At 46.3% G+C, this 17,317-nt stretch overlaps 1 protein-coding gene across 1 annotated transcript in view; it reads right to left on the bottom strand.

Annotated features, from left to right (window-relative positions):
* The window catches only part of PLXNA4 (plexin A4), a 421,093-nt gene that overhangs the window by 145,845 nt on the left and 257,931 nt on the right, over positions 1-17,317 (bottom strand). Inside the window, exon 4 of the mRNA XM_010581025.1 lies at positions 5,606-5,706. Within this exon, the coding sequence (XP_010579327.1) occupies positions 5,606-5,706 (101 nt within the window). The remainder of the gene's footprint in view (positions 1-5,605; positions 5,707-17,317) is intronic.

The following is a 17,317-nucleotide window of genomic DNA, read 5'->3' as shown; positions in this document are numbered from 1 at the left end:
GCACTGGAGATATACTCCCTCCTCTGCGCTAGTGGAGGAAAAGACTGGGAAGGAAAAGAGAAGAGGTGAAGGGGAAAAGAAAGAAAAAAACTCAGCCTGAAAGACAGTCACAGTCTTTCAGACAGCAGAAAGTCAAGCAAGAAAAAGACCCTTCAAAAAAAGGTCTTATTGCAGCATCTGTAGGCAGCCTAGGTTACCCGAGACTCTCTAGTGATTCAGAAGACTTTGACCAAGAAAGTTAAAGCCAGGGACGATCAATGAGCCTCTGCATCGGGTTACCTGCTGAGAGGAGACAGCGGGAGCTGCACTTTGTAACTTTTTCTTTTTTTTCCCTGGTCTGGCAATGAGTCTGAGCATGGATAACAAACCTCCCTCCCCCTCCACACTAATTCCTCAGTCCCTAGAAAACAACTTGTTTAAGTGCCTTTTTCCTCCATATCGTGTTAGAAATGAGAATTGTAATTTCTGCGTACACAAGTATCCTGCAGCTACAAGGCAGACGGGAAGAGCAGGACATGGAAGGCAACTTCCCAGATACTGGGGTAGGTGTCTGCTGCCAGAGGACAGCATAAAACCCTTCTGAACAGGGCTGTCCTTTTGTGGGAAGACCAAAAAACTCTCATATGGCTTCTCAAGTGTCTCATAAACACCATCTCTGTTGCTGCAGCTATCCAGTTAATCCACCGTCAGCTCAGCTTGAGTAATCAGGCGTACCACATTTTGGTCATCCCTTGACTAACCCCGAGCCAAAGGGATCCTGGAAGGTGGCTGGTATGGCCCATATCTAAAAGTCTTCTGTCTTTCCTTCATTCATGGGGTGAGGATGCCTACAGGAGGCCAGTGCATCCTATTCCCATGGTTCAGTAGGGCACATGCTCTCCTGGCACGTGCTCTGCAACTGGGGTGGAAAGCCAAGAGAGCCACCTCGAGTCCCTAGGTGAGGTTCTTGGGTGCCAGAAGGACACACGAAGGACATGTGCAGCTCCTCACAGACAAGCAGAGGGGTGCAGAGAGCAGAGCCGACTCCCGGCTCTGCTACCTCCACAGTAGGACAGACTGGTGATGTTTAAACAAGCCCTCTTCCCTCCGCAGCAAATATCAGTTCCTTCAAACCAACAGTGTTTGTTGACGGCCTGCTTTGCTCAGTCTCTAGAGCTGGAAAAGACTTCTGGGGGAGAAGGAAATCACAGATGCCCAAATGTTTCATTTTAATTAAAAAAAAAAAAAAAAGTAATGCTTCACTTCAGAATGACTTTTTACTTCGAAATTTTAAGCAATTTACTAAAACCTGAAGTAAAATCCCCAAATAAAACTTCTGGTGTCTAAATGAATCATTCTCCAATTCCTAAATGGTATCAGCCCCTTCTAAAACTGCTTTCAAGAACATTTCTTATTAAAAAACATAACTGGCCCACTACAAGCCGGAAAAAAAAAAGTTTTGAAACATCACAACTCCTCCCAGAAAATGGGACTATTTACCTCTGTGATTGCGACTTATGACCTGCCAGCCAAGGATTCCCTGTAACAGCGAGGGCAGATGCCAGAAGCAGGAGGAGGCTGGTGCCGAGGGACTGCATCCTCGCTTACGGACAGCTTGTGCATGTTCGACTATTCACCTCAAAATTAGACAGAGGCTACATGAGGATGAAATGAGGCAGCACAGCTAAAATCTAGGAGCAGCAGCTAACATAACAGAGCCTGGGACAGGTCCCTTCTGCACCCAGCAAGTCAGCATATTTCCCCTTGATGAAGTGTTGCCTCTCCCTATAGGGATGATGCTGGTTTTCTGCCCCAAATATCCATTCTGCTGGCAGATGGGGTGTTAAGCACAACCCAGAGACACTGTGCAGGGCTGAAAACTTGCACGATCACCATGTGCACATGGATCAGTGCTTGTGCACGTCTGCTCTGGAGCTGATGCGGGGCCAGGCGGGGATAGTGAGGGCTCATTCAGCTGCAGAAGGGTTTATCCCTTCTCTGGGGGAAAAAAGCCTCAGCTATCTCTGCCCCTCTGCATGGGAAGGGGAAAGGAGGTAGAGGAGGGTCATTGTTTGGATATGGATGGAGACAGAAGAATCTTGCCGGGGGGGTTTAGAGGGGTTGTCAGCTATTGCACGGCATCTTTGGACGCTGCTGCATCTGACATAGGAAGAAGCTGCAATTCATTTCAGGCTTGGAGAAAACTTTGCTCTGCTCTCATCCCTCTCTGCAGCCCCCCGTTCTGGTTGATGACATTGCTTCGACCTTCCGACCAGGCACCAAGTGCCTCCGTGCCAGCTATTAGCTTTTCAGCCTGGTTCCTCCCCCCTACTCCCACCCCGGCCCCTCTCCCTCCCCTGGAGACCCATGCAGCAACCGAGCGCCACATTTTCAATTTACACCAACTAAATGATTCATCGCCGCCTAAAGAGGCCTGAACAGAGCCCAGGAGGGGAGCAGAGCTACAGCAGGGAAAGGGGGGGGGGGACAAGATCGGGGCTAAAGATACAGAGATGAAAAGCTCCAGTGACCTGCTCTATATCAGCTCTCCTCTCTTCGGGGCAGAAACCAATCAATCCTTCCCCCCCTCCTTTCTCCTGCAGCCGTCTGTGGGTCTGTCTGTCTCATTCTCTCTCAGCGGACTCGAGTTTCTCGGTGTAAGGTTAGGACAGCAGAGCTGTGGAAATCGATTCCTGAGCCCTGGCACACCGCCCTCCACGCAGACAGCCCAGCTCCGCCGTGAGACGATGGATGGAGAGCTGTCCCCAGGCATCCCCAGACCTCTTACGTGGTGGGAGCGGATAGCTTCGAAATGGGGGTCTGGGGAAAAGGGTCAGCGTCAGCCCTTGAAGTGCAAATCCCAAAATAAGAGAGAGACGCATGGGAGAGACAAAAAAGATAGATGCTGTACCCCATCTGGCAGTTTTCACCTGTCTCCCAGTCTACCACTGTTCCTCTTGATGGTTTATACTGGAGGAGGAAGATGAGCGAAAGGCATGGCTTTGCCCACAGGCAATCTGGTTTCCAGTACCACCCTACCCCAGATCCTGCACAGCCTAACTGCTTCCTCCATCCCTTCCACAAAACAGCTCCCACATCGGCATGGCTGGATTCAGCCGTGCACTGGAAAGCCCCTGGGATTCCTGACTGGGAGGGAAGAGAGAAGGGTTAGCACTTCACGAGGGGAAATGCTTATGGCACATTTCCCCAGAGGTCCTTGTGCAGCAGTCGTTGATGATGCATCCCACTTGAGGAAAGGTCTATTAATGAATCTTAAGGGGTTCAATGTGCACAAAGTTCTAATAAGAGACTTAGTATCATGGCACTCTTACCCTGAATATCCTGCACAGCCAAACCTTGTTGAATGGGATGTAATTGGCTCCTCTGCTCTCAGGGCTACCTAAAAGGATGAGGAAACTGAGACCCAGAGAGGAAAATCTGAGGCTGCACTGAAAACCCCTTCCAAACCTGGACTGGAAATCAGATTTCTTGACTGCAGTGGAAACTAGGGGGAAGGAACATACTGGAGTGGGATTTGGTAACATTTGCCTTCCAACTGCTTCAAAAAAATCCACAGGGAATTAATCTCAGTGACCCTGCTGCAAGGTACATAAATAAGAGGTGCCTCTCTTTTCCAGATAAGGAAACAGAGGTTAAGTGACCAGACGGAGGAGGGCATGGGGATCCTGCCATCAAGCAGGTCCAGACTGTGAGGCCAAACTTCTCCTTGAAGGACCGAGTCTGTACAGGAGTTTCTTGTTCTGAGTCGATGCTACCAACCTCACTCATCACCAGCCATCACATTTCTGACACCCCTTCACAATAAGCTGCTGGGCAATCTGCAGTTGTCTCTGCCCCTTTTCTCTCCTTTGGGGGATTTATTGCTGGATGTATTGATTGCTTGTTGCCACTGACCCTGGATGGTAGGAGATGAATTATCTAGCATTGCTGTGATACAATCAATGGCCAAACTCATGCTTTTCTATACCGCCTGCACATAGTCTGTGCTGTCCCTCCATTGACAGCAGAACACTCACTGCTCTGTAGGATGGTTGCAGGATAAGATGAGATGGAAACATATTATAGAGCTGTATATCAATTGGAAATATCCTCAGGTCAGCAGGATGAAAGTTTCACGGGTTCGTGCCTACCAGACCGCAACTCAGGACTGGTTTGCCAAGGATCCCTTGAATGATTCCAGAGCCTGAGTCAAGTTTTTGGACAAGTTTTGGGATGGATCACCTAGATCTGATCTGAAATTAAGCAGACTGTCATGGCTTTGGATGAGGTTCACAGAAGCTAAGGAGCATCCACAGAAGGTTGGAATATGGTACAGGTTTGTTCCCTTTTCTTCTGCTCCAGAAAGAAGAGGATCGCTTCAGCTGGATCACTGTCTCCACCAGGAGAGTTTGCAATGCAACAGGAAGAATTCAGAGGTGAACTCGGTGGGAGAAGACAGACACACTGCAATAGCAGGGTCCATCAGAAAAACCCTCCATCGCTGCCAAGGGCACTAGAAACTTGGAGTGACAGCACCCTGCAGAGCCACGCTCAGCTAGAGACATTTAGTTAGACAGATCCAATGCACTTTCCAGCCTCTGTCTCTGCTGAGAGGTTCTTGGCAAAGGAGACCACCCTGCCACTCATAGCCAGGAACTCAGCCAACCTGACACCTCCCTCTCCACAGCTTTGGCAGTGGGTTCCCCGCAGGAGATCACTGTCAGTGAAGGCTGCAGAGAGGAAACTTCAAGATCAATAGCATCATTAAAAAGCCTACAGAAAACAAAGCCGATGAACTAATCTCCCAGTCCTGAGGACATCTGGATCCAGTGCTCCTTGCGAGGCACTGGATAAGCCAATACTGTAGAATAATGAAATGGTGGAATGAGATCCCTTCTTGGCCTGTTATACAGAAGCCCAGGAATGTGGATATAGACAAATTTGCTCAACATCCTGGCCAGATAAGCCAAATGAGGAGTTGGCTCATTTGTGCTCATTTGGCACAGTTGAGTTGACCCACACAGGACAAACACTCAACTTCAGGGTCAACATTTTCCCACAGTGAGCGTACAAACCATAAGGTCTCCTTGAAATCTAACTTGGGGTGGACCCCATGATGCTTACAGGGACCTGATCCCTCTCTAAGGGCAATGGAGATCATGGCAAGTCTGAAAGAGGAGAGGTTTAGGTCAGCAGTGGAAAGTTGGAGGTGCTGAGACAAGTGTGTGAGCCAGGTTGCTAGTCAGAGCCAAACTGCCTTAAGCAATGGAAACAAGAAGGTAACTGTCACCCAGAGAAGAGCTGCTGGTGGGTTTGATTCAAAGCACATCAGGGTGGACAGGTGCTTTCCTGGTGCAGTCAGCAGGCTGTGGTTGAGGAGATCTGACCAGTCTCTACCACCCTTCTCTTCCCTTGTCTTCCAAAAAATGCTTCTGTTAAACAAAGTCTCCCCCAGCAAGTCCCAGAGACCTTGCTGGAGGTACCGGGTGACTCATTGGCTCACCTAGTTCAGCCAGGGACTGAGACAGCATTTTGCATCTCTGCCATGTGTCATCACAGCCATTGAGGGAAGATGGTTGGCAGAACAGCGGGGCTGGGATGGTGGCAAACACCAGCAGGTACTTACGTGTTGTGAAGAACACACCATCCACAGTGAGGGTCGCCTGAGCCCAAGCACTCGCTGCAGGTCTCGTACTGGCTACACGACTCCACGGGCACCCGAGTGAGCTGCAGGAGGAAAGGGGACAACCTGTCAGGCTTTTCACAGGGCTCCGTAATGCCCATAACGACTTGATGGAGGTGCCACCCTCCCTGTCCTCTTCCCCTGGTGCCTGTCCTCCCGGAGGGACATCCCCGTAGAGCTCGGCAGGCCTGGGGCAGAGGGATGTGGCTGCAGATTGCTCGAGTTCAACCTGGTGCAACCCCTGTCCAGATCAGCAGTCAACTTGGTGCAACCCCTGTTGAGACCAGCACGTCCCCTGTGACCTTGCCCTCTTCCCCATGGCCTTTCACACTTCCGTGCCAGATGACCTCACTTGCGGAGCTTCATTGCCAGTCGTCCTCATTTGCAGTTTCACAGGGAATCAGCAAATCAGGCAGGCTGCGTGCAGACCTGGCACCTTGAGACAATTAAACAACGTGTGATCTTCTGCAGCAAGTTAAACTCACTGGATCTCAATGCTCTCCTACACTCTGGTTGTGGACCTTGTTGCTTTCTGGCTTCCTGTGAGAACTGAGGTCTCGTGATCTCTCTGTTTCTCTCCCATGACCTCCCACACCACCACCGGTCCCAGGAGAGTCTTAGCTCCACTCCCCATTGCCCAGGCACCTTTCCAACCATCAGTGTCCCATCCCTGGAGAGGTTGTTGCCACCAGGAGAAGGACAAAGGCTACCAGCCTGGGTATCGAACGAGCTTGCTGTTGCCCTGACTCTGCAGCTCAGAAGGCATTAGAGGTGGACCTGAAACACCCATCTGCTGCCAAAATACTGCATGTTATTATCTTTTTTTTCTTTCTTCCTTTTTAATTAAAGTATTTCACTCAGAGATTTCAAAGACAGAAGGGACTGCCTAGCCTGACCTCCTCCTGTCTAATGGACTGGAGCCTTTTGATTCCTATTAGGTTTTGTAAGCCCCTTACTTCTTTTGAAGCCAAACGCACAATTTGGGCCAAATGACCTGATAGTCTCTTTTCCATTGAATAAGCTTCAGAGAGCTTCTATAATGTACAGTCAATTGCCAGTGCCTTCACCCCAGCTCATGTCAGCAGGGAGAATTTATTCCTTCAGATGATATAGCGTGGTATTATCCTGATGAAACACCACCGAGAACTACCAACTATAAACAGCAGAACAGTTACTCGTGACAAATTACAAAGGAATACACCTGGATCCTAGTGACAATTTTTTACTTGGTGCAACATTCTAGAGAGTTTGAGCTGTGAAGTGACAGATTAAGATTCATTCTGATTGCAACTGTAAATGAAACAAGAACTGGCTTTTATATATAAATATATATCAGGCAAAATTCCAGCTATTTATGAAGACCTTTTCTGTTTGTATCAGAAATTGTCTTCCTAACCCCTATACAGACACCCCACATGGTAGTTGATAGTTTATGAGCAAAAGCTGAAAATCTGTATTTTTACCTCTGGCAAGTGGCAGCAGCTTTAGAAAACTTCAGATAAAAATATGGTGGGATTTATTTACCATTGCACCATTGCCTGTGTCAAGTCACCCAAAGAAACCAACTGCTGCTCCTGAAAGCTTTTAATGAAAAAGGAAGAATGTGGGAAAAAAAAAAATGCCAACCTTTCTCAAATTTAATCTATTGCCATGAGCATAAGAACATAATCAGGACAGATCACTGAGCAACGAAAATGGGAAGATCAAAACAGGGAGCGAGTCATTGAAACTTCTGTACATATCAAGAACTTTCAAAGGTAAGATGGCTTGGACATGAATGCAATTGTTCCACCTTCCTTAAGCTTCAGGTCAAGAAGGTATCAACTGTTCATCAATTATAAGTTGTATGCTCTAGGATTTCACCCAATTAGACTTATGTTGAACCCAATAGTCTGTGTTGCATCCAACTTCCAAAAAGACATACAATTTTTTACAAGAAGACATCAAAAGTTGGAGACCCTATAATTTCTTCTGTCAGCCATTCCCGCCTGTTATTTCCACCTGAGAAAAATACGTTGCGAATTATTTTTCCTTGATCACATCTAGCTTGACCATGTCTGCGCTGTGAACATCAGAGTACTTGCAGAAGAGGCAGATAATTCAGTTTTGAAAGACTGTAAATCTGCCATTCCCCAACCCAGATGCAATCGATTATGTAACGTCCACCTTGTAATTAGAAATTTGTGAACACAGTTGGGATTGGCTATGCAGTTCCTATCCAAACTACCCTCAGTTTAACATATGGTGCTGCTCAATTTATCCTCATTAGCTGTAGATAGTTTCTGTGAACCTCAGTTTCTGAGGTAGTTTACATCTGTCTTATAAAATGAGCCTTGTCTAAGAAGTTTAGATCTGAACATGCATTCTTCCAACATCTAGTGATGTTGGGTTTGAATGATGTAAGTCAAAATCCACTTGTGACTATGATATATGTACAAGAAAGAAGTCCTGGAGGACTGAAACTTGCTATTTCTTTGCAAATTTCTACAGAAAGAGTAGACAAAAAGTGGTCTCTGTAGGTATTACTATTATTATTATTTAATTAGCTGTCAAAGGATATCCAAGCTCCTTTCAGAGGCCGGAGGAACCTCCTGGGAATCCAGATCTTCATCTTTGCAGAAATGTTTCCTTTTCAGTATGTTTAGGGTACTCGGTCTCTATAGGATACAGTTTGTATGTTGTGTAGGAGCACACCTAGCTTGTGTCACTGTCCCAGAGCACAGCTATGTGGTATGAGCTTGCACCAAGCTACATCCCACCTCCTGTCAAGCACACCAGAATAGTAGGTGCCCTGTGTCACCATTTGCATTGCTATGTGTTATTCCTGCTATATGAGACCTTTTGTGAGTTCACCTCAAGTAGCATTATTGTGAGATTAATTAAAATTATACCATGCTGATAAATGTCTTGGGCTGCAAGTGTCAGACCTTCTAATTAATAAAGAAAGAAACTACAAAAAACAAAGGAGCTGAGACTGAAAGGAAAGCCACCTAGGGGTCATCAGCTGAAAAGAAAGAGAACATCAAGCAAATAAGGCACATCAGAGGTCTTATTTTCCTTTGGAACATAAACTGTAATTAATTCAGCTCAGCAACTCAGTTGAAAGTTTTGAGAACTGACCGTGCCTCCTGGGAGCAGTCAGCTTTTTATGCTGCCCCTAAAATATCTGAAAAAGAAAAGTCCATGCAGCCTCCCAATTACAGTGCCTTGCCATTATTCACTGTGATGAAGGGACTAGGCAGCGCTGAAGGTTGAAATCTCCATTGTAAACCAGACTGTGATTACTCCTTCCACCCCTTCTCCATCCTTGGAAAGTCTAACAAATTTTTCAAGGTCATTTCCCAACCTCTGTGAGGCTCCCTACCTCTGGTTCTCATTGGGGTGGAACTTGGATTCAATATTCTGCAGCAAATATAACCAGGGTCTCAGGTTATATGCAGACAGAGGATTAACAAAGCAACGTGTCCTTCATTTTGGGGCACCATGAGCCAGGTTTGAGTCATTTATATTCCTGCAGTGGTCGCGGCTTAACCGATATTTTTGGCCTCACTGTGCTACAGCAATATATGGATGTAAGAAAAGAGTGCTGTTGTTCTAAGGGCTTATATCCCATGTGTGATGAAGCACATATCCCCATTTTATCAATGAGAGCTGAAGCTGAAAGTGAGATCTCATGCAGCTGAAGTAGGTGCTATCTAAATGTCTTTGGAGATGTGGGCTTAAGGCATCTGAGCAAATTCACACAAGAAGTCCAGGAAAGACCTGATTACTGAACACTAAGTTATTAAGTACAATATATTTAGACTTTGGCTTCAATGAAATATCAAAGAAATGAAGGTAAGGTTCCTACAGATCCCTGTCCCCACACCTGATGGACGTCTAAGAGCTGCTGTGCTTCCAAGGCTCTGCCCATAGCAGAGCAGAGGGACAGATGATCCCTGATCATCCCTGAGGTAAGCAGCATTTCCAGAGCAGCCAGACTAACACAGGATTTCCAAAATCACTGCAGTGCAGTGGAGGGTGCGAAAGACCCAGGAACCTCCCCGCTAGCACCTTGCTCGAACAGGGGAGACCAAAGGGTCAGGACCGATATCCCTCGGGCAGCTTCAGCCTCTAGACTGTCCCCTACTCACAGCTATCCCGAGGGAGATGCAATCCCAGAGCCAGGGTCGGACAAGTGGTAAGGGCATCTGATGTCCTGCTCAAGGGCAGCAAGAAAACCACGAGCAGGTCCAGCTGCCATAGCTGCAGCAGGATTTGAAAGGTCATTTCACTTTGTCAACACATTCATCCACCAATCCCCAAAGAAATCGTTCATCGAGTTTCTGGCTCACAAGGACGTCTTGGAAAATCTGGCAAAATCTGCAAACTGCTGTACGGTTCAGAGCTCACCTGCTACATACGACTTCAGGGCTTTTCACACAACACCTGGGCTGTCCTCACCTCTGATCCAGCCTAAATTCCAAACTGCAGCTTCTCTAGCTCCCAGCCTCACTTCCACCCTCTATTTCTAGTATGAATGAACTACAGAAAGTCATTTAAAACAAAATGATTGAGGTTTTTGGATCTTATAGACAGTAACAGCTAATCCTGTTAGAAATTTGGCTCCCGCTTCCGCCATTATACATTCACAAAAGCTCCTGCTATGTGCTCAGTCATAATTTTCTGGCTCCCATTTTTGACTTTTTTATTTCAATATACATTACTTTTTTTTCCCCTTAAACTGCCAACATTCTGGTCAAAATGTGAATCACTGCTCAATCTCTGCTGTTATAATTGGATGTTAATACAGCGGCGGGATTTATTCAGTCTGATGGACTAAGTTAATTTAAATGTACAAAAAGACATCATAAGTAGCCAATTTCCTCCCCAACAGTCAAAAGATACACTTCCAAAACACTGAACAGTGACTCTGTCAAGCCATGTGGGTTCTGTGAATGCGGCTATCTTTCAAGACTCAGCCAGCCCCGAGAAACTGCAAAAAGATTAAGAGGAGCTTATTTGATTTCAAAGCCTTGAATAGAGAGTTCATGATAATACAGTTTATTAAATAGAGCAGGAAAAAACACCTAAGAAACCACTGGTGGCACCGGATTCTGCACCCTTAACAGAGTCAGTGAGGACGTTCGGTCACCTGCACGGCATCCCAGGATGCCAATTGTAATTTGGCCTGAATTACAGACAAAGGGACCTTGAATTCCTCTGTCATGTTCAAGATCCTGTGCCTCATCCACCTGACCTACAAACTCAGCAAGAAGCAGGAACACAGAAAAGAAAAGCCCAGGGAGTTGAAGCACATCTTAGTTATATTGGTAAGAAACAGGACTCAGACGCATGTGAGGCTGTAAAACTGGTGGGCGAGGAGATGATCCTGCAGAGATGGAGAAGAGGATCTGGGTTTGATTCCAGCCTGGCACTCCAGCATGATAACTAAATAACTTGCCAGTCCCACAGGGACAGGGCATGTCATTTCTCGTCAGACACCCCCAAGCTCTTCCTCTTTATTGTAGCACGCTTCCCAGTAAATCCATGCTTACATACTTGGAAAACTGGAGGCTTTAATTAAGGACAGTTAATTGGAAGCAGCAGTAGCTGTCAAGGACAAATGACACAATAATTAAACTGGGGGGTCAATGTCCTGCTGTGTGGCAGGGTAAATTACCTGTCCAAATATTCTTTGTTCACAAAGGGCTTCCTACCTACAGCTGTATCTGTGCTGCTTCTCCTCTTCTCTTCACTGCCCTGAGCTGTCCTGCACATCTTCGGTGAAAGACGTCTTCACCCTGGCGTTGCCAGAGCAAATTCCCAGCCACAATCACACGCCAATCACAGGAACAGAGGTAAAGCAATGACAGATATAGAAAGATTTGAGGCCCACAGCCTCTGTGGCAATAGCCCCAGAAGCCTTTGGGGTAAGGCTGAGAGATGTCAGTTCCCATCGGATGCTCTCACGATGACATCGCTACTGGTGCTTCTACAGCAGCGCAATTTTCTTGGCACACCTTGCAGTGCAATCCTCTTCTCCATGCCTCCCTTGGCAGGACGACCCTGCTTTACAGCTCGCTCAGAAAAGCCAAGTTGGGGACTTTGGGAAGGCTTCATTTCTGATCCATCAAGTCTGTAAACCTTGGCACTTGTGGGGAACAGCTCCAGCATGGGAGGTATGCAAAGCAAGGGTTTTGCCCTCTCACCAAAGTCTGTCTGCAACATCAGAGTCTAAGTCTAAGCTAGAAATCCAGGTTCTGCTGAAGGAGAGACCTTTGGCAGGGCAGGATTTGTCTGCTCTCTGTTTTTAGATGTCGGCCCAGGGATGAGATAAATCACACTCTGGGTGTTCCTATGTCTATCCACTGAATATAAAGGAGTCTAGACAGCCAGGTCAGATGGAGACTTTTACAACATACAGGTTGAATACAGGGTGAGGTGAATCTCACATCAATGCCATACTTAATTTTCTCCTATACCTTTAATCTTGCCACTGCAAACAATACCCAAACATGCTAAAGTCTCCCCTCTTCCTAATTGTAGTACCAGAATAACCAGTCACAATACAAAATGCATTTTCCTTAATCACTGGGAGAGTAGTAGAGGAAATCCACTGTGTCACATAGCTAGAAAAATGTTCCAGGAATTCAAAAGACCTTGTGTGATGACACGAACTGTGTTTGAACAAGTGCCTTTCACCATCTGCTCTGTAAATACAGCCCTCGTGCTTTGCTGCATCCAAGCTCATTCTTGCTCTCTGTTCTGGTTTATTTACAAAGGAACAGACACTCAAATAACAAAGATTATCTCAGTCCTTTTCTTGAAGGCTTGGCGGCTTCCCAGGTTCCCCCTTCACAACTGCTCAGCCTACACCCCGTGCTGTCCCTTCTTCAAAGAAGTCTACCACGGTATAATGACTCTTCTCCCAAAAGCATCAATACTCGAGGAGAAGCTAGGAACACATCATCCTGCTCCGAGTACAGCTGGCAACCTGGAGACTGAAGAGCGTGTGCCCAGAGGTTCCAGCATTGATTCTCATTCAGCTTTCCTCCCAATTCACTCTTGTTTTTTCCTTACCAAGAATGCAAAACTCTTCCTCAGCTGGGATAGCAACTGTCCATGCCATCGGCATGCCGACGTGCTCTCTGCACAAGGCAGGAAATTTATTAGGAATCCTTGTCCTTTGTAAAAATCACAGTTCATCAGCTCAGAGGTGTGGAAGGAGTGTCAAATGGTTTTACCCAAGCCTGACAAAACCAGCCACCTTCTTACCCACCCTGCAAACCATCAGCTCTGGCCAACCTTCTCTATAGTATTCAATCTGTGTTTCTCCCTGCCAGGTCTAGGTAGCTTCAGAACCCCCCTGCCTTGTTCACTGCTAAATCTTGATCCCAAGGTCAAGTGTTTCAGTCTGTAAACTATAAAACAAATGAGGTTTGGCTAAGTATTTGTGTTCAAAAGCCTTCAAAATAGAGAGCCTCATGTCACAATTAATGCAGGGCCAGCCCAGGCTTAATGAGAGCCGGTGCCTGTGTGGTTACTGAAGCATGCCTGCTGAGCAAGGGATAGACTGTTACCCAGGCTCTATAAAGACTATATATAGATTTAATTGGGACCTGTAATGGAATTTATGTCATTGCAACGGGCTTTCTCAAAGTCCAGCATCACTTGAAGGCTCCTGGTGGAGGCATGAACTACTAAAACACAGGGAGAAGTTAATAGTTGTTTCTAATGGTGATGGCTACTTTCCAGGTCACCTTGTCCCACCACCTTTCCAGATGTTCCCATCCTCACCCTCAGTTACCAAGGAGCATCTTCCTGCAGATTCATTCACCTCAGCAGCCCTCTCAGGTAGCCTGTCATGTCTCCTTGTTGTGAGCTCCAATTCATTTAATCCTATCACCACTCCAAATCCCACCTTCATACCCTCATCATCTCCCTGGGCTAAGATGCCTTCATCCCAGTGTCTGGAGGATCTTTGCCTCATCTCTGTCCCCAGTCACCCCCACTCCCTCCTGGACTTCTAGCTCCACTGCTTGATGACCCATGTGGTTCATGAAGGATTGATCATGTTGATCTAATTCCCTTGTGCAGGATTATATGACGCCTACAAGCACTGCCAAGCTACAGAAATTGTGGCAGACAGACAGTTCAAAAAATGCCCCTTTCTTCAGTTGTGATCAGACTTAGAATTCCCCATAATAGCACTCAAAATGAGCTGTACTGGTTGGGATCAACACTCCACATATCCCAGCTCTTTGTCGTCAGCCATGGCCTTACGGCGCTAAAGAAAGCGTAAAAACAGGGTAAACATATATGGTAAGTCCCCAGTAGCTGCCCAGCCTTTGGCTATTTTAATTCAGGGGAACTTCTGAGTCTTAGGTGTCTCTATTCCATAACCTGAACAGACCTTTCTTTTAATTTTCCAGTTTACCTTTGAAATTACATTGACTTTTTCCATCCACAGCATACTTTGGCAGGGAGTTTCACAGCTCCAGAGTCCACTGCTCGAAGGGATCACCTCCTTTCCTTTGTTCAGGACTTGATTTTCAACAGTTTAATTTCATGCCCTGTAATTCTTGTATTTGCAGAGGTGGCGAACAGTCGCTTCCTATCCATCCCCCTCTGCCATTCACAACGTCACCAATCTCTACCACACGCCCCAGCTCACCTCTTCCCGGGCTGAGGAGTTCCTGCTTCTTCGGTCACCCCCCACATGGAAACCGCTCCATACCTCTGATCATTTTGGTTCCATTTCGCTTTTGACCATTTGTTTACCCTTGTTAGCCAAATGTTGGGCAAAAGAAGAGGCTACCTGGTGGCCTAGGTCACCTCTTCATAGCCTTCTCCTCCCTGGACTCTCAGGCACTGACCACATCACCAAAAACTATGAAGCTACCACCTTTCACAGGGTGTCACCTCTCAGCGTGAGGCACATATCCTTCATACCGTGCGTATCCTTCAGGCTCATCCCAGCTGCGAAAGAAAACACATCAGCTTAAACCGCAATTCAGACTGCTTTATCACGGGCTCAGCGGACGGCGGGTAACTCGTAAAGCTGCGTGCACTTGCTTGCTTTCAGCGGTGTGAGTTTACACCGGTACCGAGCTTCACACACCTCCTCAGAGGACACACTTCTTGCCACAAAAAGGGGTGTTTCTTTTACTCCCAGATACCCTCACACATACCCCCATTTCAACTCCTCTCATCACTGCCTCCTCTCCTTTTATAAGTCATTCTCCATGCGGTGCCATCAAATCTCAGCTGACACGAGCTCCGCAGCCTGCCACAGGCAGCATCAATTGGAGCGATAGCATCAGCTGAGGAGTGATGAGGTCACGCTGGTTAATCTGCAAACCAAAAACTGAAGATGTGAGGCAGGGAGAGCCATGATAACCTTTGCTTGCAGTTGATCAGGCTGCAGCAAACATACACTAACCCAGCCTAGAGACACAAAATTGGGATTTTCCAGGGCTGTTACGATACCTCTGCCTCTCCAGAGCGCTCACCACCAACAGTGTTACTGAATGTTTCAGCCAAGAGTTAACCAAGATCCAGGGAGAAAATGTGAAGCAGACTCTTCGCAAGCCCTTAAATATATGTCTCAGTTTATTAAATGAGAGAAAACCAGAGCGAGCTTACTGCTCGGCCGACGCCTGTGAGAGCTCTGTGCGCTTTCAAGGTTTGGGTGGTAATTAGTGCTGCCAAAAAGATAATGACCAGGCAGAGATGCAGGCAACTATTTCGGGGCATATCTATTTGCCTTGAGGTACCTCTGCTGTTTGTTTCAGTGTGAAATAAGTGAGAAGAAGTTCCTAGCAAAGCCCAGCTCCCTCTCTGCAGCACTTTAATTCCTGGAGCGCTTGAAATGCAGAATTCCTACTGAGCACAATGGGAAGTTGCTCCATCCCAGCTCCCAGTGCCCATATTTCAATGGATTAAGTGCATAACCTAGTGCAGCAAGCACTACACGTGTTTTCCCAGTTTTCTCAGACATACATCTTGCCATAAAATGAAAGTTCAGGGACATTTAATTCAGGGATCATATAAATGCATAGCATTTGAGGTCAGAAGGGACCATTAGCTCATCTGTTCTCACCTCCTGTACATCACAGGCCACTAAATTTCTCCCATCTACCCTTATACTGAATCAAATAATCTGGTTTTAGCTAAAGGATGTTGCCTAGAAAGACTTCACATTTCAAAGTGGAGATACCAAGAAATGGAGAATCCTCCATTTCACGGGCAGTTTGTTCCAGTGGTTAATCACTCACACCATAAAAAGCTTGTACATGCCTTACTTTTCACCTGAATTCATTGGGCTTTAGCTTCCAACCACTGATTCTTCTTCTATTTTTCTTCTCTGGATTGAAGGACCCTTTACACTTGCTGTTTTCACCCCATGAAGGTGCTCAGACATGCAAATCGAGCCTTCAATTCCTCAATCTTCTTTCTGATAAATTAACAGACTGAGATTCTCTCAGTCCCTTTGAGGAAATCACACCTTCCCACTCCCTACAAATAATTTTTGTGGGTCTTTAGTGCTCCTTTTCCTATCTCTCGGTGCTGTTTTACAAAAGGAGACTCCAGAGCAGACCGCAGAGCATGACTACTACTCTCCCACCCTCTTGCACTCCTTCAAGGATGCAGGATGGTGTCAATCTGTTTCTGCTACAGGCTAGACTAGGAGAAACCCTTTGCAAGGAGGTAAAGAAATGACCTGCTCTTCCATTTCAGTCATTGCTTTCTAGGACACGTCTCCCACTTTCCAGCCTGACCTATATTCCTTTTTATGAGACACAGAAGTTTGCATTTGTTTTGTTTGAGGGAGCCGAAGTCACCCAACTGCTCTGTCATCATCTTCATTAATGCTGAGCTAATCATTGCACCACTGAATATTTTATCGCCAGGATTTAATATCAACTTCCGCTCATTCACAAAAATTTTCAATAGCTTTGGGCCCAATATTAAACCCTGGAGAATACCACTAGGAAAACCCTCAGGCTTTTTGAGAGCTGCCAAGTATTAAGCCATTTTCAGAGACGTCTTTTTGCTATTTTTAGCTTTTTATTTTTAGCTTTTTTTTTCCTAATGGGAACAGGCTGTGCTGTTGACTCAAGGGCTGTACAGAAAGGTAAAGACGGGGCATCCACATAATAAAATTTCACTATTTCCTTAAAGAATAAATCACCTATTTCCTCAAAGAATGAAAAATGTCTTATTTTTTTACAAAAATATGCTACCCAACTGCCATTTGGCCCAGTTCAGGAGGAAACATCAGAAGCTTCACACTTATCCAGGGACATTACTGCTTAGTATTACCCCTTCTAACCACCATGAATCACTAAAGCAGGGGTCTCACTGATGCACCTAAGTTGTGAATATATACCCTAGGATATTCGAAATAGGGCATTTCAGATCTCAGGTGTGCAAGTCACCCTCAGAGGGGCCCTGCACTATCCAGTGCCTGTATATCGTAGCTTTACACTTGTCTAAAACGCCTCGGTGAATAACCTGAAGTTAGATAGGATCAATCTGGGCACTGGAAACCTGTGGGGCTGATAAGAAATGCGGCTCCTGAGGCTGAGATGACCCCCAAAATTGTGGTTGCCCTGTGACTACAGGCACCGCAAAGGTGCAGCAGCATTGATACAGCTGGTTTTGCTGACA

This window comes from Haliaeetus leucocephalus, unplaced genomic scaffold (genome assembly GCF_000737465.1).
Source record: "Haliaeetus leucocephalus isolate CR32 unplaced genomic scaffold, Haliaeetus_leucocephalus-4.0 Scaffold751, whole genome shotgun sequence".
NCBI classification, from domain to species: domain Eukaryota; kingdom Metazoa; phylum Chordata; class Aves; order Accipitriformes; family Accipitridae; genus Haliaeetus; species Haliaeetus leucocephalus.
Note: the sequence above shows the minus strand (reverse complement) of the source record. Positions and strands in the feature narration are given on the sequence as shown.